Genomic DNA, 24,456 nt, shown 5'->3' on the forward strand with positions numbered 1-24,456 from the left:
ATTGTAATTGATCGTTCCCATGTATTCGAATAATACAATGTAATCGAGTGGCCATTGTATGCGAGTTATATATTATATTCGAACATTAATTGTATGCGATTCATTTAATGTATTCGAGTTCAAGATTGCAATCGAACATAACCAATGTATGCGAGTGTATGTAAGTATGCGAGTTTAACCTTGTAATCGAGTACAACCGATGTATTCGATTTCAACATGTGATTGATCTTTACATTGCATTCGAGTTGCCCCTCGTATTCGACCATGTGATTGTATGCGAACTTAAACAATGTAATCGAACACACTGTTGTACGCGAGTTTGATTATTGTAATCGAACGGGCTGAACCATTTCGGTTCTTTTATTGCTAGTAACACTACATTTCATGACTTTAACACCTTTGATGGTCCAATATCAACCATAAATGGTTCCCTAACCGTTTCCGGCCAGAACTTGACCCTGGTAACCATAAAGCTCGAACCTTTATGGCTTAAAACGTTAAAAAACTAGATCTAGGGTTTCCTTATGAGCCGTTCATAACCATAAAAGTACGTTAAGTCCATTTAAACACATGGAAAAATGTGTCTTTTAACTTAGTCTTTCAAAACGCATATGCGGGTGAATTTGTACTAAAGTGACGAGATTTTAGGTAATATCTTCCGGGTCCGTCTATAATTTATATTATATGTAGAATCTCATCTTCCTCAATCATCCACCCTATCTTCCATAATCACAGCTTCCATTACTGATTTTCCATTTACCACCATAACAAACAACAACATTATCAAATTCCATGGAAGATGAAGGTTTAGGGTTGTATGAAGGCATATAAATATATGAAGGAGGAAGAAGAAGATGAAACATATATTTGTATATGAAAATAATTTAAGTTATATTCATTGGAAGATCATGTCGGAGTAGACGGAATTACCGAAAATCTTGTCGGTGTAGACGAAATAAAAATTAATCTTGTAGGTGTTGACTAGATTTCAACTCATAAGAAATAAATCACTAGCTCGTCTCCTTGGTACAAATTCACCACAAATGTGTCTTGAAATACTGAGTTTAAAGACACAATTTTGCATGTTTTTGGAATTTGAAGAGATCTGGTAGGAAACATTATTAAGCCGTAAGGCAAGACTGCTTTATTAGAAGAAGATTGAGTAGGAGGATTAACCCTATACAAGAGTTTTTTCATTGATGCAACTGAAAACGACCCCGACATGTCGCCTTCCCACACCCATTTTCCGTAACCATCTTTGAACTTGAAATAACCATCAGCTCATTAACAACATCACTCTAAATGGGCTAGAATTTCAGTTCCACTTAAGTGGATATTCAACATTTCTTTCAACACACCGATCAACCACTTAACAAGACTTATCAGCTTCCAGAGGAAAAAAATTAGGAAATTGGTTTTTTAGCGGGCAATCGTCTATCCACAAGTCCAACCAAAATAGAAATTTTGACCCGTTCCCCTCCCCTGGTCAACTTAACCACCGAGACCTGAGAGGTAGTAAGATCATTTTCAAATTTACAATTGTTCCCCATGTCCCATTAAGCCTTTTATTATGTTGGATAACCGGCCACCAACTAGTCGTATGGTGTAAAGCGATAATAAATGTCGCAAGTCTTTTGTCAAAAGCATCCATAACCGGTTGGCAATTGTTAATTTTATTCATATTAGCACCAACTTTGATTCCAATGTACAAAAAAGGTAACTCCCCCAAGTTACAATATAGAAAGTATTTTCATGATTTAAGCCCTTGACCCACTTGGTTAAAGTATTATCTAAATGCAAGCTTAACATTGTTTTCATGTCCATGTTGTTATCAAGTACTATGAATAAAATATAGTTTTATTTTGAAGATCTAGCCTATCTCGAATCAGGTCAATTATCCCTGTTTAACCAATTCAATTTGATTTCCGAGTTCTATTAGATGAGATATAAGCGGACCTTCATTGGTCATTTGAAAACCTTGAAACACTCCAGAACCACACCCATGTCTGAATAAAACCGTCATTGCCTCCATCGCCAAAATAATTAGAAACGGGGAGATTGACCTCATCAACTAACGCATCACACCAATGTCATGGAAGTTCCTAGATCGTGTAAAATTAGAAAGGCCCAAAAGTCTGAATAGGGAGTTAAAAACTCCCTATCTCAGAATTCTAGATGTATCTATGAGATCGCGTGTGGAATTTTGTTTACTCACTTACCAAAAATTCGAGTGGCTGACTATTTTGGTAAAGCATATTAAATCCGCCGTCTGATAGTAAGTCTTAACTTTTGATTTAGGAACTAGTTTTACATTCGGCGCATTGCGCCGGGGCAACTAGGATCCGGTTATTTACCTAAAGAGAATTCGATCGGTTTTAGCTACGTTCAATATGGTACCGGAACTAAAAATCTCGTATAGCATACGATACAAAAACAAAATGTTTAAAATGACGTTTATACAGTCAATAAACCCGGATGTTGTAGTGGCGACTCGACAAGAATTCAGTCGGTCTCGGTTACGACACATTTTGAACGTAAAATCTGGGCGTTGCGGTGGTGGCAACTCGACACGGATTTGGTTGGTCTCAGTTACAACACATTTCAGACAACATTTATTTGGTCGATAAAACCTGAGCATCGCAAATTCAATCGGTTTTGGTTACATTCGTTATGGTACCAGAAATAAAAAAACAAGAAAAGGTACATATTAAAAGCAAAAAAAGAGAAAAAAAACTCATTGCAATATTCAAAAAAATTTTTGTGAACGACCAATGCTAGAGTGCCAGACCCATCCAAGAGAAACAAAAACATGTAACAAAAAGCATATCACTAGCTGATGGGATTCGAACCTTCACATGGAAGACATCATTATATTAAAGAAACCCAATAACAACCATCAAGCCAAATATACATCTTTAGTTAGAACATCAACTAAATTACTTAAATACAAAAGCTAATGGAAAATTGGTTTTTATTGGTCTCAACTATTGTCATTTGGTTATTGCCAGTCCCAACTAACGAATTAGTCACTGAAGGTCCCAACTTTTAATGTATTTGTTTCTAACGGTCCGTGGCTAACAGAATCCTAACGCCGTTAGTTTCAGGTCGCCGGAAAAACGTTTTTGGCCGGGAAAGTCAATTTTTTGCCGGAAAACACCACCTGAACACCGCCACCACCACCAATTGACTCACCGCTAACCAACCACCATCACTTAAGCAACATCAGCTGATTTCGACGATGGTTCTAGGGTTCCGGCGACCTCAATAATTGGAACTTTTACTAGAAAAAGGTTCCTAAAGGTACAATACAAAGTTACCATGATGTTTGAGACAAAATTGTTGAGTTTTCGGGAAAAAATGTGTCTTTTCCGGCAAAAACGTTTTTCCGGCGACCTAAAACTAAAGACGTTAGAATTTTGTTAGTCGCGGACCGTTAGGAACAAATACGTTAAAAGTTGGGACCGTTAGCAGCCAATTCGTTAGTTGGGACCGACAATGACTAAAAAACGATAGTTGGGACCAATAAAACCAATTTTCCAAAACTAATTATGGCTTTCAAGATTGTGGCACCAAAATGCAATATTTATCTTATATATATAACTATGTTAGGGACCCGTGTAACAGACTAAATGAAATTTAATTGAATAATAATAAAAAAAAAAGTATATAAAACTACTATAGTATTACAAACATTTATACAGATTAATAGTTGGTGAGAGTGTTGATAAAAAAGTTATATAAGCAATTGTTATTTTGTAGTAATTAGGAAAATTACTTCCAAAACTTTCGACAATGCATTGGTATGTTTATAATATATAACAACATTTGTGTAACGTTTATTATAGACAATTTTCAATTCTGGGTATACAAAAGTGGGGTTTGGAATGTAAGTGCTAAAATTTTGAAAATTGTTGGCTGTATCTTCACTAAAAAAAACAGTGGAGTTTTTTTTTTATCAAATGGTTGCTGGTTAAACATAATAATATTATAAACAATATAGTGTCAATAATACTACGAAAAAGATTACTGATCCATAACCCTTCACATATATTCCAACTTAATAAGAATAAAAAACTGCACGATCCCTAATTACAGGTTATATAATTTATAAAATGAAACAGAAAACAAACATACAAACAAAATTTAACTAAATGCACACCATGTGATTTTCTTTATCTTAGTACACACCTGGTCCTCAGCCAACCTCGCTCACAAATGATCCTGCAAATTGCCCAGTTCTATCTCTGTGCTCAGCTTTCTTTTCCAACAGCAGCTCCAACCAAAATTTCCTCTTGCTCTTCAAAATCTTTCCTTGACTTAACACCTTTTATGCTTTACCAATTTGAATAATGAAGGGCGTGGAACCAAACTAATGTCCGGCTTTGACGGTTTAGCGGTTTTAAACCGAACTGTGAACAGCCATAAAAGTAAACCACTGCCACACAACAATTTTGACCTTTAAAAAGTCAAGGTTGCCCATAAAGTCATACTTTACCAGAACACTACTATTTTGCAAATTTTCAATAATACCCAAAATACCCTTTATGATATAAAGGTTTCATTGACCTTCCCAATTACCCAAGAAGTCAAAAGCGGCCCATTAAAAGTCAGAATTGCTAAATTTGATCAAATTACATATTTTCTTCAATATTTCCTACTGACATTACTACCCGTGTTGTCAAAAGATATTCCAAGACTTTTGAACTTGCCATAAACCTATGATCATTAGAAGTTCGGGACTCAACCTTATACAATTCATAAAACTGAGGAATTGTAGCTCTAGCACCAAACAACTTATGATCTTTAAAATCTTCTATCAATGTGACGGTTCTATATGTGTAATAAACGGGTTCTAAAGCTAGAAGAATTATAAGTAATAAATATAAAAAAAATAATGTAAAATTATGTTTCTTATCTTTATTCATGTAATAAAGCTAAGTTCAATACAAAATAGATTTATCGCGTTCATTCAAATGCAATTATAAAAAATGGTTAAACTAAGTAAGCCATGAGCGGTCACTTCTGAATTCAAGTCGTTGTGAACTACACCTTGAAAAAGACTGATATTTGGTCATTTCAAAAGCAATAAAAATGGTACCTTGCAAGTATTCTATCTAAGAGCTCCCCTCCTTGGCATAACCTAAAATCGTTCGATCAATATAAGCTGCTTGAGAGACATGGAAGAAAACAAATAACTTAGTCCATGACAACATAGACCTTTTCATGATGTTCATAATTTAAATAAGTTACTATGACCTGTCAACGTGCACAATATCTTAACTTTTCTACTCACGTCTTCAATTGCTATAGCTTCTAAGAATCATATAAAAATACAACTAAAAGAAACTGAACAAAAGTCAAACAATTGAAATTGAAAATCAAAGATTAATATTGAAAGCATCAAATCAAATGATGAAATCAAGTTAAGATCTGGATCAGTGAGCTACAATTATACCCTTGCAAACAGTTTATATAAATTTGCAACCGCACTTTGATCTACAATTTCAATTTAAATGTGCTGCATTACTGACCAAAAGATTAGTATTTCATATTACATACTAAATAATTAGAAAACAAATCAATTGATCTTAGTCATTTGATTTAGTCAATCCTAAATGTGAAGCTTGATTTCAAATTTTGGATTAGGCTTTCTGTTGAAACGTCTTCTTAAAATTAACTAAAACATCAAGTCGATAAATATTAATACAAACAAAAAGATTAACTGAAATAGTCATGCATCACAAAGTTTCACTCAAACATATCAATTGAATTCACATCAATACTAATAAAAAGATTAATTGTACAAGTTCTTTATCATAAAAATCTCACCTTGTGATTTTTAGATTACAGGAAACAACGACAGTATAGCATTTGCTCCAATCTAAACACCAAAGTAACAGAATCCAAGTATCCAACACAATTAGGGGTTTATGGACTTTCATTTTAAACCCTGCATCCAACAACCACACAGTTATGCATTAAATCAAGAGATATTGGCGAGTTGATTTTAAAAATTGAGATCTGTAAGAGGAATGCTTTAATTGCGATGAATCTATGTTGAAAGACGGAACCGATTGTAACTAAGTAGATATTCAAGTGAACACCCACATCTGTTAACTGGAGAAATAATAATGTTTTTATTTTAATATTAATAAAAACCTAAATAAGTAAACAAAATTCTGGGTGATTGAGAGGTGGACAGCTGTACAATATTGGTTTTTTATTATATAGCTTAGATTAGATTGTTCATGCAAAAAAATAATAATAAATAAATAAATAAATAAAATCAAGGATAGAAAATGAAGATTGATAAATAGTGAAGGGACCATCTTTGTGATTCACTAAAACATTATACTCTTTCAAACAACTCCACCAATCTTCCCGACAAAACTCCTTTGAAACACAAAACGAAAGTAATACAAAACCAGTTGTCAATATTCAATCAAAAAGACAAAGACCAGAAACATGTACGATTATGCGAATGAACCGTACGTTAATCGAAACAGAAACGATGAATCAGGTAATAATAATATTAATGTTATGGATAATGAAGATGATGAATCCCAAGAGATTGCTCAGGATGATGCATGGGCAGTGATCAGTGCTTATTTTGAAGACAAAGGGTTGGTGAGACAACAATTAGATTCATTTGATGAGTTCATACAAAACACCATGCAAGAGATTGTTGATGAGACTGGTGATATCGAGATCCGTCCTGAATCACAACACAATCCGGGACGACATACAGATTTCGTTGAGGTTAATTATGCGGATTTGATCGTTTAAGATTAACATTTGTAATGCTATTAATATGCATGCATGGGTTATTATTATTATTATTATTATTATTATTTTGTTGAAAGAGAGATTATATACTCCATGCAGACCATTTACAGAATCAGATTTGGTCAGATATACCTGAGTAAGCCCATGATGACAGAATCAGACGGAGAAACTGCTTCTTTGTATCCCAAAGCGGCTAGGTTAAGAAATGTGACATATTCTTCGCCATTATACGTTGATGTTACGAAAAGAGTCATTAAAAAAGGTCACGACTGCGAAGAAGTCGCTGAAACGCAAGAATTTCCTAAAGTTTTCATAGGCAAGGTATGGAATTATAATCTATATAATACTGTCTACCATGTGTTTCCCACTCTAGTTGGATTTCTTGAATATTACATGCATGCATGCAGGTGCCGATAATGCTTCGTTCGAGCTATTGTAGTTTGTATCAGACATCTGAGAAGGACTTGACAGAGCTTGGAGAGTGTCCCTTTGATCAAGGAGGATATTTCATTATTAATGGAAGTGAAAAAGTTTTAATAGCTCAAGAAAAGATGAGCACAAACCATGTCTATGTGTTCAAGAAAAGGCAACCTAATAAATACTCATACGCAGCTGAAGTCCGATCAGTTTCTCAATCACAAAACAAAACCCCAAGCGGGATGTTTGTTCGTATGCTTTCCCGTTCAGGTGGCAAAGAGGTAAATACAGTAAATAGTGATAGTTGTAATGATAACTGATTTAACATTTTTTTGGTTTAAATGCAGGGATCTTCAGGGCAATATATCCGGGCTACTTTACCTTACATTCGTACTGAAATCCCGATAATTATTGTGTTTCGGGCATTGGGTTTTGTTGCTGATAAAGATATATTGGAACATATTTGTTATGATTTTTCTGATACTCAAATGATGGAACTACTTAGACCATCTTTAGAAGAGGCATTTGTTATTCAAAACCAACAGGTGGCTCTTGATTATATTGGAAAGAGGGGATCTACAACTGGTACCCCAAAAGAGAAAAGAATCAAGTATGCAGTTTTTAACTATCTTTATTAAGATATAGTCTTTTTTATTAATATACTTTCAGGTACGCGAAAGAGATCCTTCAAAGGGAGATGCTGCCACATGTTGGCGTAGGCGAGTATTGTGAGACCAAGAAAGCTTACTATTTTGGGTATGCAAATATTCATAACATGTGCTTATGTTGTAAATTAGATAATGACAAGATTAATGATGTTTTCTTCAACAGTTACATTATCCATAGACTTTTGTTATGTGCACTTGGAAGAAGGCAACAAGATGATAGAGATCATTATGGAAACAAAAGGCTGGACCTCGCGGGTCCTTTACTTGGAAGCTTGTTTCGTATGGTCCGTTTTTTTTTTCAGAAAACTTCTTTGAGTTGATTGTTTTTAACTTTTTTTAACTTTCTATTCTTATTAGCACTTGGTTTTGATAACCGATTCAGTTGTTCAGGAAGCTCACACGCGACGTGCGGTCATATGTCCAGAAGGTTCATTATTTTTCTTGCTTAATCAGCTTTTTTATGTTAAAAGTATTATTTTTAATGCCTAATGATGAATGAAGTTATCTGGATGAGGTAGAGTGTTGATACTGGGAAAGATGTTAACTTAAAATTTGCAATCAAAGCAAAAACGATTACTAGCGGTCTTAAGTACTCTCTTGCCACGGGGAACTGGGGGCAAGTTAACTCAGCAGGGTCAAGAGCTGGAGTTTCGCAGGTCATTTTATATTTCTTTTAGGATAATATTTTTATATCTGTTTTCACTTTTATAATGCTTGCATTCAGGTGTTGAATCGATTAACGTATGCATCGACACTATCCCATTTGCGTAGATTAAACTCGCCAATTGGACGAGAAGGTAAACTGGCAAAGCCGCGTCAGCTGCATAACTCACATTGGGGCATGATGTGTCCTGCAGAAACACCTGAAGGACAAGTAACATTCATTACATTTCATATTTATTAGCATTCGCTGGTTCCTTATATACTTTTATTTACATGTTAATATTACTGTTTTGTTCTTACAAAAAATAAAGGCATGTGGACTGGTAAAGAATCTGGCATTAATGGTTTACATAACAGTTGGATCAGCAGCAAATCCCATCCTTGAGTTTTTGGATGAATGGAGCATGGAAGGTTTTGAGGTCATTTTCTCCTTTTAATTTTCTTCTTTTAAATGAAAATGTGTTTATCTTATAATAATCTTATTGCAAATGATCTGATTCTTTTATAGGAAATATCACCTGCAGTTATACCTCAATCTACAAAAATTTTTGTTAATGGTAGCTGGGTAGGGATCCACCGCAACCCCGAGCTCCTAGTGAGGACCCTGAGACAGCTAAGGAGACAGGTGCAAATTTCTTATTGCTTATTATCTTTAGAGAATCATGAAAACACCATCATCTCAAATCGTATCTTATAACTATGGTAATTATATAACAAAAAACTGTAGCTTATATATTCTCTCTAATACTTTACACGACTATCAAGGTGGTGTTAAAATAATAGAAATGTTAACTGAATTTGTGATATTGTAGGTTGATGTAAACACTGAAGTTGGAGTGATACGAGATATTCGTTTAAAAGAATTGAGGCTTTATACAGACTATGGGCGCTGCAGTCGGCCATTGTTTATTGTGGAGAAACAAAAACTGCTTATAAAGAAAAGAGATATAACAGCTTTGCAACAAAGGGTGTTTACTTTTTGATTTCATACTCTTGATAAATCTTTTAGTTATATTATGTACAATTTAACATCTTCTTGTTATATTATTTAAGGAATCTGTTGAGGAATGCGGGTGGCATGATCTTGTGGCAAAAGGTTTTATCGAGTATGTTGATACTGAGGAAGAGGAGACTACTATGATCTCTATGACCATAAATGTATTAGTTAACAAAAGTACAAAACTCGTATTTCTGTTAGCTGCGCGTAACTAATTTTATAACTGAAGTAACTAAATTTATGTTTTTTTTTTAATTCTGTTTAGGATCTTATACAATCAAGAACAAACCCGGATGATGCTTATTCTGAAACATACACCCACTGTGAAATACATCCATCATTAATATTGGGTGTTTGTGCTTCTATCATTCCATTTCCTGACCATAATCAGGTATTTCATTTTGTTTTATTTCTTTGGTGTGTATGTATATTTAAAACATTTTAATGATGCAGTCGCCTCGTAACACTTATCAATCAGCAATGGGAAAGCAGGCGATGGGTATGTATGTTACCAACTACCAGACAAGGATGGTAAGAAGATATTCATCAGGATGAACAATTTGAATCGGCTTTTGATATTCATTTCGAATATATGTTTAATGTTATTTTTATTGTGATTTTCAGGACACATCAGCCTATGTTCTATATTATCCTCAGAAGCCTTTAGTGACCACTAGAGCTATGGAGCATTTGCATTTCAGGCAGCTTCCAGCAGGCATTGTAATTACCGACTGCTAAATACAATTTCTTTTTATCTTCAACTTGTAAATATATCTATGAATTTGACCATCAACAGAATGCTATCGTTGCAATTGCTTGTTACTCCGGATATAACCAAGAAGATTCTGTTATCATGAATCAATCTTCAATAGACCGGGGATTCTTTCGTTCACTGTTCTTCCGTTCATATAGGTAATGTTTATACAACCAAATAAAATTATATATCTGCACCTTTGTGTTTAACTTTGTATAATAATAATAATAATAATAATAATAATAATAGGGATGAAGAAAAAAAGATGGGAACTTTGGTCAAAGAGGATTTTTGTTGTCCTAATCGGGACACCACAACGGTTAGCATATATAATTACCATTTCATTTTATAACAAAACCGAGAGATTATGTCACGCTTATTTACACTGCAGGGAATGAGACATGGATGTTATGACAAGCTGGATGATGATGGTTTTGCACCTCCTGTGAGTTATTAAACTTAAATATTACGTAATTATTATGTCAACCATAGCTAATCTTAAGATCGATTTCTGGCTGTCAGGGCACACGAGTCTCTGGTGATGATGTCATCATTGGAAAAACGAGTCCAGTTCCGCAAGATGACGGGCCAGGTCAAGCTTCAAGGTATACACAAACTGATCATAGCACAAGTTTGAGGCACAGTGAGAGTGGAGTTGTAGATCAGGTTTATTTCATGCCCCCAAACGACTCATTTAAATGATTATTCATTCTGAGTTTGTGAGGCGTGAACATTTGGAATTTGGTAGGTTTGCTTGACAACAAATGCAGATGGATTACGGTTTGTTAAAATCCGAATGAGGTCGGTTAGAATCCCTCAAATAGGAGACAAATTTAGCAGTAGGCATGGACAGAAAGGGACGGTTGGGATGACTTACACACAAGAACACATGCCATGGACCATTGAAGGCATCACTCCCGACATCATAGTGAACCCACATGCTATCCCTTCTCGTATGACCATCGGTCAACTCATCGAGTGCATCATGGGCAAAGTTGCTGCTCACATGGGAAAAGAAGGAGACGCCACTCCATTCACTGATGTCACTGTAAGCATATGATACTATTAAAAGTTTGCATAAATGTCAACCAAGTTATAACAATTAATAATAAGGGTGATGTTAAAGAGAGGCACTGTCCCAAATATCTACATCAGCATACCTGTCATAGTGTCATGTCATACAGGTTGTATGATATGGCGAAAAAACAGTCATATATGTTGTATGACTTTGTTAATGGTAACATCAAGCATTTATGTGTCACTCAAACACATCATATGGGCCGTATGATATGGTGAACACCATCTCATATGGCACCTCATACAGTATGACAATTTTTTATCTGTCATACAACCCGTATGACCATTTTTGGAAGCAATACGGCCCATTTGAAACATCACTGGTATGTGCATACTATAGCGTGTCAGTGGTGTTTCTTTAGTCAGGGCCTATAATAACTGTGCATATTTTAGGTGGATAGTATTAGCAAAGCACTACACAAATGCGGTTATCAAATGCGTGGTTTCGAGACCATGTACAACGGGCACACAGGTCGTAGAATGACAAACATGATATTCTTTGGTCCAACATACTACCAAAGGTTGAAACACATGGTGGATGACAAGATCCATTCACGAGGGCGAGGCCCGGTTCAGATCCTGACAAGGCAGCCAGCTGAGGGCCGATCTCGTTACGGTGGCCTGCGGTTTGGTGAAATGGAACGTGATTGCATGATCGCTCATGGAGCGGCCCATTTCTTGAAAGAACGATTATTTGACCAAAGCGACGCGTACAGGATTCATGTTTGCGAGTGTTGTGGCCTGATCGCGCTCACCAATTTAAAGAAAGTTTCGTTTGAGTGTAAAAGTTGCAAGAATAAAACTGAGATTGTTCAGATACATTTGCCATATGCTTGCAAGCTTCTTATTCAAGAACTAATGTCAATGGCCATAGCTCCAAGGTTGTTGACTAAAGTTAAGTCAACCAAGGATCAGAAGATCCGATCATAACATTTTTTAGGCCAGCAAATGAACCGAATATTAATTTAACAGTTGGTAAACTGTTGAGGTAGAGGTTCGTTTATATTCGTTTATTTAATATACAAACGAAAATGAACAAAAATTTTGTTCATTTAATCATAGAACAAATATGAACACATGTTTCTTCATTTATGTCTGTTAATGTGAGTTTATGCTTGCTTGTTTAAGTTCGTGTGTTTATGTTCGTTTAGTTCATTTAACTATGTAATTTTATTATTTTAAAAAATAATTAAACGTGTATTAGAGTTCAATTGGTGATTTGGTGATGTTCATTGAGAATTACTTATTTATCTTCGTTTACGTTCATTTATATTTGTTCATTCATGTTCATTAATTGTTCATTTACAATGAACAAACATAAACGAACACTAACATGCTTATTTTCTTAATGTACGAACATGAACAAGAAAATCGGTTCGTTTAATTGTTTGTGTTCATGTTCGGTTAAGTTAAATGAACAAACATGAACATGCGAACATGTCCCCGTTCGTTTTCGTTCGGTTTGTTCACAGACTTAAACCATTTGATTTCACTTTAATATTATTATAATCAGTATTTAATAAAGTAGATGGCAAACCCACCACGTTGCGATGGCGGGCATGAATTCGGTTGGTATCGGTTAGGTTTGTATCGGTATTGATATTAAACCCAAAACACAAATTAGCAAACTCCTAGAATAGTAGTGACACTCGTATAACATATGATACACAAAAACTAACATACTTAAAACAAAGCTTATCCGGTTGGAAAAACATTGTCGTTGCAGCGGTGAGTCGACACAAATTTAATCAGTATCAGTTATGTTTATAATGGTTAGGACAAAACCCAAAAAATAGTCTTGTCAAGTTAACATATTTAAAACAAAAAGGCGTGTGTTACTGTTGCGATTCAACATTCGAATGGTAGCTGTATACAGTTGTGTTGTTATAATTTCCTAAATAATATTAAATTTGAAAAATATTATTTTATCACTCAGTGCACCCATGGCGATTTCATCCATGGCTGCCGTCTCAATCTCCAAAACCCTAACGAAAACAACATCAATCTCTGTCTCAAGACTACCGATTCACAAAGCCCACCCGTTTACCTCATCCAGTCTCAAACCAATACCTAACCTCACTCACATATTCAGATCCAAATCACTAAACCCTAATCCTAACCCCTACCAAAAAACCCAAATCAAATCACTCTTCAAGTCAAGCAATTGGGTTTCGACGACTCCGGTCAATCATTCGATATGCTAATCCACGCACCAACCATCCTGGAAGACGTTAATCTTGGCGACAGCATTGTCGTAAACGGCACGTGTTTAACCGTAATCGAATTCGACTCCCAACGCTCCGAGTTTAAAGTCGGGTTGGCGCCGAGACGTTGCGAAAGACGTCCTTGATTGAGCTGGAGAGAGGGATGGCTGTGAATTTGGAGCGGGCGGTGAAGCCGTCGACTCGGATGGGCGGGCATTTTGTGCAAGGGCATGTGGATGGGACGGGGGAGATTGTGTCGATGGAACCCGAGGGGGATTCGTTGTGGATTAAGGTGAAGACGTCGCGGGAGATTTTGAAGTTTATTGTGCCGAAAGGATTTATTGCGGTGGATGGGACGAGTTTGACGGTGGTGAAGGTGTTCGACGATGAGGCGTGCTTTAATTTCATGTTGGTCGAGTATACGCAACAGAAGGTTGTTATACCGTTGAAGAAAGTCGGGCAGAAGGTGAATTTGGAGGTGGATATATTGGGGAAGTATGTCGAGAGGCTGCTTAGCAGCGGGTTTGTGGAGAGTATCAAATCAAGATGATCGCATTGGAGGTACTTTGTTTTCAGTTTTTAGTTTGAATTCGAGCTAAAAGTTGCGGGTATCATGTGTTCTGTAATTCAAGTTTTACAATTATAAGTTTTGAATAATGGTTCTGTAATCTTGTGTTGGTTTGTACTATCAAAATGAGAACATGCTCCACTGTTAATTCTTAATGTGGAAGTTGGAATTTGGCACATGCTTTGATAACAAAACAAGTACATATGTCAAAGTAACAGATGTTAGTTGCATGTTTTGATTCTGATGTTGCCTGTGAAGTGTGAATAGACATTTCTTAAGTTAAATTATGTATGGATTTAAGTTCAGACGCAAATAAAATAATTTATACATATCATGTTGGTTTTAAAAAGTGCGCCTGAGGTGTTATAGTGTGAAGCGGAGTGATCTCATAAAGCAGACCGACTCCATCTTATAAAGCAGATTGAAGCGAGTGCTCTTGTATGTGTAGTTGAAACGAATCTTCTGTCGAAGATCTTGGTTGGTGGGTGATTTCCGCTCAAAGAATGTAAACTCTTGGTTGAAATGAGAGGGTGAGGGTTGGAGCATTGTAAAAATGACAAATGAGAGAGAAAACATGAGCTTTATAAGTGTGTCAAATATTTTTTGAATTGGCGTGCATGGAGGGATTCAAACCAGAACAGCCTTAATATCCATCCTGTGGAGCTTGTGGTGGTGGGATGATGATGATGATGATGATGTTTGCATCTTCATCATGAGGTTCGAATGGCATTCGATCCGAAACAGAGCAACCTTCCATTGCCATGTTGTGGAACGAGGGTTGATTAAATGTAATTTATTTCAATTTATTTGATTGAATGTATTTTATTCCAGTTTATCGTTTGCTAATTAAACATTATTTCTGATAGAATTATTAAGTTTTTAAAGGGTTTCGTGAAACAAACAGGGCTTTATTGTCAACTGAAAAAAAGAGAAATATAGCTCAAATCGACTTTATTTTTTTGTTGGAGAGTTCATTTTGTTTTGCATTATGGTTTTGTTTATTTGGTACATGTATAAATAGAATCTAGACTATAGACTAACTATTTTTCGAACATCGATGACGATTCAAGCTCAGTGGCATGCCTTTTCATAGCTCAGGTGTATTAATACCTTAGACGAGGTTTCAACCGTTTGTCGTTAGTTTGACTCTCGAGGATGGCGTCAGCCCGTTTCAGTAGGAAACTGAAAACTCGTAAAGCCCCTTGACTTGCGTATGCGTGAAAGACTAACTTTTAAGTATTATTATTGATGTTATTATCAGCCTCAAAATTATATTAAAGATAAAAATGTTACATCTAACAAGAAGCTAGAAAGGATACATATGTCTAGCAAATAACCAACTAGGTAATACTAGCAAAACTAAAATTACACCAACATATCAGCACAAAAGTATTAGCCTTCACTCTATTCTTTACCAAAAGAAACCCCATAACTTTGTTTTCTTTAATAAGCCTCCCGATTGCCATCGTGTTGTTGAAAAACATGAGATCATTTGTAGCTTTTTAAATCACGCAACAAGCAGTTAAGATAACTGACTGAATCATTTGCCTTCTAAAAATCACTATTCATAACACATGTAGAAAACCAGATTGCTTGATTATAGAGGAGTGTATGTGGTGGTGTTTTTCGATCTAAATATGACGTTACTACCCATATTGCTTCGGAAAAAAAAATCTTAGATAATGACTTGTTCGTCACACAAATAACACCAATGAAGAAACAAATCTTTTTCACTAAATGCTTCAAAACAAATAAACATTAGCCTCGCCACACATCGGAGATTTCTCCTTGTGACCATCTTTCGGCATGAGCAAAAAATGTGTGCTAGAAAATTTAGCGAGAGTGAGTATGGTGAGAAAGTACATGATTTGAAATCCTTATCGTCCTCTAGCATTCATACTAACCTAAATACCTTTCCTTAGCAAGTAAATGCGGGCCCCAAAGCGCGCCCATGATGAAATAATAAGGTGTCGTCATTTTAGCGACAATAAGAGTAATAACGAGCATTCCCTTATTATAATAAACCCGACACAATTTCTGGCCACATAGACAAAATATTGTCGGTAGACCCGCCACAATCGCGCCCCAAATGAACAAGACCCGGTTATTGGTTAAAAGGCCGTTGTCTTGAATTGAACCCAGCGACGCTTCAGTTTCGGCCCAAATTGAAGTCTTTCGGCCCTTTACTGGCCTGCATCGTATTTATTTATTTATTAAAAGAAAAAGAAAAACACAGTGAGGTTGCTTGGAGAGAAAGAGAATAATAATAACAAACAAGGGTTCTGCAAATAATACCCCCAATTCATTCCAATCTCATTCACTCATCAATCAATCAATCAGTAGACGATGGATCCAGAATCAAGCAACAACAACACAGCTACTGGTAACCCTAAGGACGACTCCAATTTGAAGGCTCCGTCTAAAGATCCGAAGAAGAAAGACGATAAGAAAGACGAAGATCTCGTAAGTTATTAATTGTTATTATTATTATCAATTGTATTTAGGTTTAACGATTATTATTATTATTATTAATTGATTTTGTGGTTCTTTTAGTCGGAAGAGGATTTGGCGTTGAAGCAGCAGTTGGAGCTGTATGTTGAAAGAGCTCAGGATGCTAACCCAGCCTTACAAAAGAATGCTCTTGAGAGCATGAGGTACTACTACTTTTTATAATCTTATTATTATTATTATTTGGTTTTAGATTTCTTACTTATCGTTAGGGCTTTAGATTGCTTTAACTTATTCAGTCAGAAACATGCTACACAAAGAGGTTAAACTTAGGGTTACAAGAGTTATACTTAGTTGAAGCCTAATGAGAATTTTAAGTTATTGTTTGAATCTGTCAGAGCTAGAGTGTGTTTGGTCTAAGCAGTTAATGCCAAAAAATATCAGATATCAGTCAAGGACCAATATTTGATATATTTGGCGAGATATCGGTGGGATATCAGTAATTTTAATATCATGTAAAATTCATGTATATATAATTCAGTATTCTATTCCACCATTAACAATTTAACCATTTGCAACTTGCAAAACACTAACAATCATAGCATGTTGGAACTGATTAAGACTTAAAACACTAACATTGAACATTAAAAGTTGATAATTAAGACTAAAAACTGGAATACGGGAATATCAGTGATATATCTGTCAAATATCGGTCCAATATCGCCGATATTATCGGTACCGATATTCTGACCAATATTTTTCCAAGGACCGATAACCGATAGGTTTGGTTCACTTAAAAGGTTGCCGTATACAGTTTTTTGATTCACATTATTATTTGAAACTTTTACGATATTACCATATACATGTGAAAATGATTGAAGTTGTTGTGATGCTTACAATTTTTATTCTTGGCTTGTAGGCAAGAAATCAGGACGTCTACAAGTTCCATGACTTCGGTTCCAAAGCCATTGAAGTTTTTACGTCCACATTATGGAACTTTGAAATCATTTTACGAGACAATGCCAGATTCTGATGTAAAGGTATCTCTTTTACTTTGTCAATATATGTTATTATTATTATTATTATTATTATTATTATTATTATTTTAAGTTTCTGATCAGCTTTTTTTTTATGTAGAAATTGCTTGCAGATATACTATCTGTTTTGGCATTGACAATGTCTGCAGAGGGTGATCGGGTAAGGGAGCCATGTACATATATTAATTTACTTTTTATTGATTGCATTTAACTTTTCGTTTGATTATTATGTTTTTGCTAATGTTGTTTTCTGCATTTTGTCTATCAGGAGAGTTTGAAGTATCGATTGCTGGGTTCTGAAGGTGATATTGGTTCCTGGGGTCATGAGTATGTTAGGTAATTAATTATTTTTTGTAATTATTGGTAATTGATTCTTTTTGTAATTATGTAATTATTATATTATATACAATATAGATGTGTTTATGGGCTTTAAGGGGATAAATCACTAAACTTTGTGTTATTTGTCTAAGGCTATGTATCATCATGTTATATGTGAAATATTACAATGTGACGATGCTTTCATCTTTCATAGCTTCTGCGTTTTTTTATATTGATCTATCGTGTTGTTATAGAATTTGTATCTAAGAATTAACTATACAAATCATAGATGTCTGAGATGACTTTTACTTGATTAGTTAAGTGTAAATGTCAGGTCACTGATAATGTCATCTCTGTAGGAATTTGGCTGGTGAAATCGCACAAGAGTATTCAAAAAGAGTGGTACTGTTTCTACTTTAAAACAACTTCATCTCTTTATTATTGTCTTCGTGTGTAGTTATTTGTTTTTTGATTTGTGCCAATTTAGAATGAGGAAGCAAACGTGGATGATCTAATAGAGCTTGTAGAACAAATTGTTGCCTTTCACATGAAGGTATGTCTTATTTATCTTGCTTATCTATTTGAGTTGTAGTTTACTGTGTCGTTTTGTTGATTATTTGTTTTTTTATTCTCTTGTCTTATCAAAACATTTATTTGTTTCTATAACTTTTTTCACATTGCAGCATAATGCTGAACCCGAGGCTGTAGATCTTTTGATGGAGGTATTCTGTTTTATAATTTTTGACACATATTTTATTGGTTATAAAGATCAATATGATACTTACCTTTGAATAAATTCAGGTTGAATTTCTTGATTTACTAGTGAAGCATGTCGACAAGACAAATTACAAAAGAACTTGTTTGTACCTGACGAGTTCAGCCAGGTAAACTACAGAGTTTAGATTAATTGTCTATTTCATGTTGCTTAGAGTCTTAAGACCTTTGATTTGTATATATTTTTTGTTTAGTTTTTTCATTTCATTATTTCTGCGTTCTTATATGATGTATGTGCGCTTATGAACTGTGTATGATTTTTTTTTTCAAAATATTAGATACCTCCCAGGACCGGATGACGTGTCAGTTTTGGAAATTGCATACACAATATACAAACAATTTGAAGAATTTCCAAGTGCACTTCAGATTGCACTCTATCTTGACAACATGCAGGTTTGCATTTCATTGTTATTTTGATATATTTTTATAATTTGATATATGATGAATAAGTGAGCTTATTATAATTTGATATAATAAGTGAGCTTTTCTTCTGTTCAATTTGTGTTCTGATACTTGATTGGATGTTTTTTGACAGCATGTGAAGCAGGTTTTTACTTCTTGTCCTGATCTCTTGCGCAAGAAGCAGTTCTGTTACATTCTCGCTCGACAAGTAAGCATTAATTCTTATGTCCCCTTGAACTTATTTTACTTCAGTTAAGTAGTATTTTTATACCAATTGAACTTTCCATTGCAATGTAATGATTGTGTGATGCAGGGAATAAGTTTTGAGCTTGATGAAGGGATGTGTGCTGATGATGAAGAGAGGGAGGCCTTGCAAGAAGTTGTCAACAACACTAAATTAAGTGAAGGTTATCTTACCCTTGCTCGAGATATTGAGGTCATGGAGCCCAAATCTCCTGAAGATATTTATAAGGTTTGAAATTTTTATCATGATATCTATTAAGTTGTAATAATATAGAACTAAATCTCATTCATGATCAATTATAAGTTAACATAATGTTTGTTTCTTTTATCAGGCACATTTACTTGATGGTCGCGCTAGTGCTGGTGCTAGTGTTGATTCAGCCAGACAAAATCTGGCAGCAACTTTTGTAAATGCGTTCGTGAATGCTGGTTTTGGTCAGGTGGATTATTTATCTATATACATTAATTTTTATCGTTATGTATTCTATAATAATTTGTGTTTTTTTCCTTCCTGTTTATAGGATAAATTAATGACGGTAGCTTCAGAGGCTTCAACTGGAGGTTCTTCTAACTGGCTTTTTAAGAACAAAGATCACGGGAAAGCAAGTGCTGCTGCAAGTTTGGTACGTAAAAATTGTTAAATTTCTCCTCTTAATTGCATAATTACATATATGAACTGTAATTCTTGTTTGTACTGTTATAGGGAATGATTGATCTTTGGGATGTGGACACTGGTCTTGCCCAACTTGACAAGTACTTTCACAGCAATGATAATCATGTCATAGCTGGTGCATTATTAGGTGTTGGGATTGTCAACTGTGGCATCAAGAATGACTGTGATCCCGTGAGTACTCTTTAGTTTTACTTTCTAAAGCATTGTTTTTGTGATGGTGACATTATTTCTTATGTCAATTTTTTGTTTGTTTTCAGGCCTTGGCACTTCTTGCTGATTATCTGGATAAAGAAGATGCTTCTATTAGAATTGGTGCTATAACTGGCCTTGGTTTTGCATATGCTGGCACTCAAAATGAACAGGTTTTTTATTAAACACTTAATTTTTTTATTAACTTTGTTCTCTTTGGATTCATATATAATAACTAGATTTAATAACTTTTTAGATCCGTGACAAGTTGACTCCAATTCTTGGAGACCCGAAAGCACCACTAGATGTTATTGCTTTCACTGCAATTGCTTTAGGTTTGGTGTATGTTGGTTCTTGTAATGAAGAGGTGGCCCAGGCAATAATCTTTGCACTTATGGACCGAAGTGAGTCAGATTTGGGAGAACCACTCACCAGACTGTTACCTCTTGGGTTAGGTCTTCTTTACCTTGGGAAACAGGTAAGAAGATATGCAGTTGATGGAAGTCTATGAGTTTGAGTTTGTGTTGCAAAATTTAATTTCTAACAAGCAGTAAATTTGAATTTTGTTTGTATATTACAGGATAGTGTGGAGGCTACTGCTGAGGTGTCGAAGACATTTAATGAAAAGATTAGAAAGTATTGTGATATGACTCTGTTGTCTTGCGCCTATGCTGGGACAGGAAATGTTTTGAAGGTAATCTACTGTTAATAAAGTTTATTTTTGCATAACCTATGCAATGAAATTGTAATTGTAATTGCTAATGTGCTTCTTTTTATGTTTTCATAGGTTCAACACTTTCTTGGTCAATGCGCACAACACTTTGAGAAGGGTGAAACTTTTCAAGGTCCAGCTGTACTAGGTATTGCCATGGTTGCAATGGCTGAGGAACTAGGGCTCGATATGGCAATCCGTTCATTAGAGCATCTGCTACAGTATGGGGAACAAAATATCAGAAAGGCGGTTCCATTGGCTCTTGGTCTTCTCTGCATATCAAATCCAAAGGTATGACCAAATCTGCTTGTTAATAATAGTATTAACAAGAATAATTATAAGAAATTGTACACATTTGTTTTGATTGATTAGGTTCATGTTATGGATACACTGAGTCGACTCAGTCACGATGCTGATTCAGAAGTTGCCATGGCAGCTGTTATCTCTTTGGGATTGATAGGTGCCGGAACCAATAACGCTAGAATAGCTGGCATGCTTCGAAATCTTTCAAGCTATTATTACAAAGAAGCCAATCTTCTCTTTTGTGTAATCAGCAAATGCTCTTCAACTGTTGTGGTTGCATATTTATAAATACATATTTTAATATTATACTTTGTTTTATATATTTGCAGGTGCGAATTGCTCAAGGTTTTGTACATATGGGGAAAGGTTTGTTAACCCTTGCTCCATATCATTCGGAGCGATTCTTATTATCCCCGTAAGTAGACTAGTAACATAATTTTCAATTATTTAATTATTAAATTTTAATGAAGAAGCATTATTCATTTTTATTGACAGTACGGCTTTGGCTGGACTTGTGGTACTATTGCATGCGTCTCTTGATATGAAAGCAATTATTTTGGGAAAATATCACTATGTTCTCTACTTCGTAGTTTTGGCTATGCAGGTTTGTATCATTATTTTATTGGTTATTTTTTTTTTGTTATCATTAGACGGAAGTTCACTAATTATCTTTGTGATTGTTCAACAGCCTAGAATGCTTCTGACTGTGGATGAAAATCTGAAACCTCTATCGGTACCGGTTCGGGTGGGTCAGGCTGTTGATGTTGTGGGCCAGGCGGGTCGGCCCAAGACAATTACTGGGTTCCAAACCCATTCCACCCCAGTTCTCTTGGCTGCTGGGGATAGGGCTGAACTTGCAACAGAGAAGTACTATTACTATTACATCTTTTTTTTGCCTTTGTCTTTTTTTGCAAAAGCATATGTTATAATATTTTAATGGCTGTTTTTCTATGTAGGTATCTTCCACTCTCCCCTATTTTGGAAGGATTTGTCATTTTGAAAGAGAACCCGGACTACAGGGAAGAAGCCTAAACACAGATTGTTGAGGATTGACAAGACGGGATTTGCTGGAAACTGAACTGGCTGCCATGTGACCCGATTCTGATGGTGATAAAGTTGTATCTTGTTTTGTAACCGGAGCTTAGGTTTCGAGGCAATTTCGGATATGTTGGATGATGATTTGAATATGTTTTCAAGTTATGTTTAATGTTGATGTTAAGTTAGATATATGTTTAACAAGCTATCACGAACTTGTACACTCATTTCTTTTCCAGCGAAGTAGATGACTTTAATTGCTAGTTGTGATATCTGTATTGCAATGTTATATCCATTAACGGAGCCTAGACATGCTTGCCATACACAGGTTATATGTTGTCTCTTGCTTTGATATCAATGTATATTACTAATAGCACCCGAAAACTATTACACAAACCAGTATTGGTCAGAAGCAGCTGGCCGTCTAGAGATTGTCTTCTGGCTTAGTTTCAACCATGACCAAACCTCATAAATAGTATTTTATGTTGTGTTGTTTACAACAAATTTAACAATACCCAATGATGTTCAAGTTACAGCCTGATCAGATTTTTATGCATGAACACCAACTTGCATGGTTGGGAACCAATGTAGTTAGTTTTATACCATCAACGTTGGGAACAAAATGCACTTGTTTTGTACCAATATCATGTAAGTATGCCTGCATGTGTAGTAGCTAAATTACCAAAGGAGATTGACAGCAAGTAAATAAACTTTGTGAGAGCATACACCGTAAGGGGCCAGTACCGAAAAGCAAAGAAGGGGGTGGGGTGGGGTGGGTGGGGGTGGCAATGTGTGGGGGGCCGGGATACCCCTCAACTTTTTTGTCAAAGTGCACTTTTATGTAATGTATTCCCTAAATCTTTGAAACTCATCATTTTCATATAACAAAACCCTTTCTTAATAAGCAAAAAAAAAATTTGGGACACCCCTAAAATTTTTTTTTCTAGATCCAACATTGCTGCCACTTTGCCAGAAAGGTAGAAAATTACAGACCGGATACCAGACTGTGTTTTGGGCAGTTGAGTTGGTCGTTTCATATAGTAGTTTGACAGACTGTTGCGAAGGTGTTGGATCCCATGAAAAGTGTTTTCATTTCATGTTACCTGTATAAAGAAATTTATTATGGAGCTAAATAAATATATTGCAAGTGGTTTTTAACAAAAACTTACATGCATGTTAGCCATTGCCATCCATGCTTATTTTATTAACTAAAAGTAAAGGAAGTGATGACTTTGTGAGATTATTTGAATTTATATATTGGCAAGTGTTACCAAAAGATTATTTAATTTGAAAAAAATATATACGTTTTACAAACAGAGACTTCGATTACGCAATGTATGACCATGATTCACCAGGAATAAAATTCAAACAGCACCCATCGAACTCGTTCCGATATGACATACCAGTTCTTTCCAAGTTTGACCATTTCCACACAACCTAGAAATATGCGTATTTTATTCAATATTTAAGATGTGACTTGCATACATATATATTTTTTGATTTCTTAAACTGTAAGCATAGTTTCTTTTATTTGATTAATTAGTTCTAAGGATATTTCTAGGTAAACCAACATGATATGTGTTGAAGAGTTTATGGATTATGTTACTTAAGGTTATTAATTAAACCCTTTTATCCTTTATTTTTATTTTGTACCTAGTTAAGAATTTTGAATGTATATGTGTGATCGTGTGCATACAAGAATGAACCGGAAAAAAACAAGGAAAGTTTTTTCATAATAAATTAGGGGTGACATGCGTTTTGGATAAGATATGAGAGGGGAGATTGAGATAAATTAGGGGTGACACATTTTGGATTAGACATATGACAACATGCATAAGAAATGTGAAAACCTTTCATAGCGAAATGGAGGAGCAAAGATCAACCCAAATTGATGTAAGACAAACAAATTGAGTTGTGTTTGTTAGACATGCACCTTTTCTAGGACGTGATAAGTTATAAAATTTCTTAAGGACGTTAAATAAATGTTAAGGGTTTTAAGACGATGTTAGTTTACTAAGTCATGTGTCTTGGCTTGCCTTTCCCTTTTTTGTCTTTCTTTATAGGTATCAGTAGAGATGTTCAACGAAACCGGTTCCTGGAACCGAACCGGACCCGAACCGGTTCCTACCCGTTTTTTGTAGGAATCGGACCCTATCTGATTCAACTCGATGATCCGTGACCGGTTCTT

At 35.2% G+C, this 24,456-nt stretch overlaps 3 protein-coding genes and 1 pseudogene across 3 annotated transcripts; all 4 read left to right on the top strand.

Moving 5' to 3' along the window:
• The first annotated feature begins 6,879 nt into the window (after positions 1 to 6,879).
• LOC143592141 (DNA-directed RNA polymerase II subunit RPB2-like) lies at positions 6,880 to 9,200 on the top strand. Its single transcript, XM_077072127.1, has 10 exons — positions 6,880 to 7,107; positions 7,194 to 7,484; positions 7,551 to 7,813; positions 7,873 to 7,959; positions 8,035 to 8,155; positions 8,229 to 8,282; positions 8,390 to 8,527; positions 8,596 to 8,745; positions 8,846 to 8,953; positions 9,096 to 9,200. The coding sequence occupies exons 1-10, from the start codon at positions 6,880 to 6,882 to the stop codon at positions 9,198 to 9,200; spliced, it is 1,545 nt and encodes a 514-aa protein (XP_076928242.1).
• An 811-nt stretch (positions 9,201 to 10,011) lies between these two features.
• On the top strand, positions 10,012 to 12,322 carry LOC143592142 (DNA-directed RNA polymerase II subunit RPB2-like). Its single transcript, XM_077072129.1, has 8 exons — positions 10,012 to 10,062; positions 10,156 to 10,251; positions 10,328 to 10,443; positions 10,535 to 10,604; positions 10,677 to 10,730; positions 10,808 to 10,951; positions 11,034 to 11,333; positions 11,756 to 12,322. Exons 1-8 carry the CDS (start codon positions 10,012 to 10,014, stop codon positions 12,290 to 12,292), a joined length of 1,368 nt encoding a protein of 455 aa, XP_076928244.1. The 3' UTR covers positions 12,293 to 12,322.
• A 966-nt stretch (positions 12,323 to 13,288) lies between these two features.
• LOC143592136 (riboflavin synthase pseudogene) lies at positions 13,289 to 14,674 on the top strand (annotated as a pseudogene).
• A 1,701-nt stretch (positions 14,675 to 16,375) lies between these two features.
• Positions 16,376 to 22,591, top strand: LOC143592137 (26S proteasome non-ATPase regulatory subunit 2 homolog A-like). Its single transcript, XM_077072125.1, has 24 exons — positions 16,376 to 16,597; positions 16,688 to 16,788; positions 17,502 to 17,622; positions 17,720 to 17,779; positions 17,888 to 17,955; positions 18,297 to 18,339; positions 18,425 to 18,490; positions 18,621 to 18,659; positions 18,739 to 18,821; positions 18,990 to 19,104; positions 19,247 to 19,321; positions 19,427 to 19,585; positions 19,689 to 19,796; positions 19,878 to 19,979; positions 20,060 to 20,200; positions 20,287 to 20,391; positions 20,475 to 20,696; positions 20,799 to 20,912; positions 21,006 to 21,221; positions 21,303 to 21,476; positions 21,563 to 21,648; positions 21,729 to 21,837; positions 21,922 to 22,100; positions 22,190 to 22,591. Exons 1-24 carry the CDS (start codon positions 16,481 to 16,483, stop codon positions 22,263 to 22,265), a joined length of 2,679 nt encoding a protein of 892 aa, XP_076928240.1. The 5' UTR covers positions 16,376 to 16,480; the 3' UTR covers positions 22,266 to 22,591.
• Positions 22,592 to 24,456: the final 1,865 nt, after the last annotated feature.

The sequence above is a fragment of the Bidens hawaiensis genome, unplaced genomic scaffold (genome assembly GCF_021521415.1).
Source record: "Bidens hawaiensis isolate Kalapana, Puna unplaced genomic scaffold, B.hawaiensis_p1.1 tig00040545_1, whole genome shotgun sequence".
NCBI lineage: Eukaryota > Viridiplantae > Streptophyta > Magnoliopsida > Asterales > Asteraceae > Bidens > Bidens hawaiensis.

Bases quoted from the DNA above. Each gene is read 5' to 3' on its own strand.
- LOC143592141 (XM_077072127.1), top strand. From the start codon at position 6,880: ATGCAGACCATTTACAGAATCAGATTTGGTCAGATATACCTGAGTAAG. The intron at 7,108-7,193 runs GTATGGAATTAT...GCATGCATGCAG, and splicing joins CTAAAGTTTTCATAGGCAAG to GTGCCGATAATGCTTCGTTC. The intron at 8,283-8,389 runs GTCATATGTCCA...TGGATGAGGTAG, and splicing joins AAGCTCACACGCGACGTGCG to AGTGTTGATACTGGGAAAGA.
- LOC143592142 (XM_077072129.1), top strand. From the start codon at position 10,012: ATGGGAAAGCAGGCGATGGGTATGTATGTTACCAACTACCAGACAAGG. The intron at 10,731-10,807 runs GTGAGTTATTAA...TCTGGCTGTCAG, and splicing joins ATGATGGTTTTGCACCTCCT to GGCACACGAGTCTCTGGTGA. The intron at 10,952-11,033 runs GTTTATTTCATG...GGAATTTGGTAG, and splicing joins AGAGTGGAGTTGTAGATCAG to GTTTGCTTGACAACAAATGC.
- LOC143592137 (XM_077072125.1), top strand. From the start codon at position 16,481: ATGGATCCAGAATCAAGCAACAACAACACAGCTACTGGTAACCCTAAG. The intron at 17,780-17,887 runs GTAAGGGAGCCA...TTTGTCTATCAG, and splicing joins TGTCTGCAGAGGGTGATCGG to GAGAGTTTGAAGTATCGATT. The intron at 21,838-21,921 runs GTTTGTATCATT...ATTGTTCAACAG, and splicing joins TCGTAGTTTTGGCTATGCAG to CCTAGAATGCTTCTGACTGT.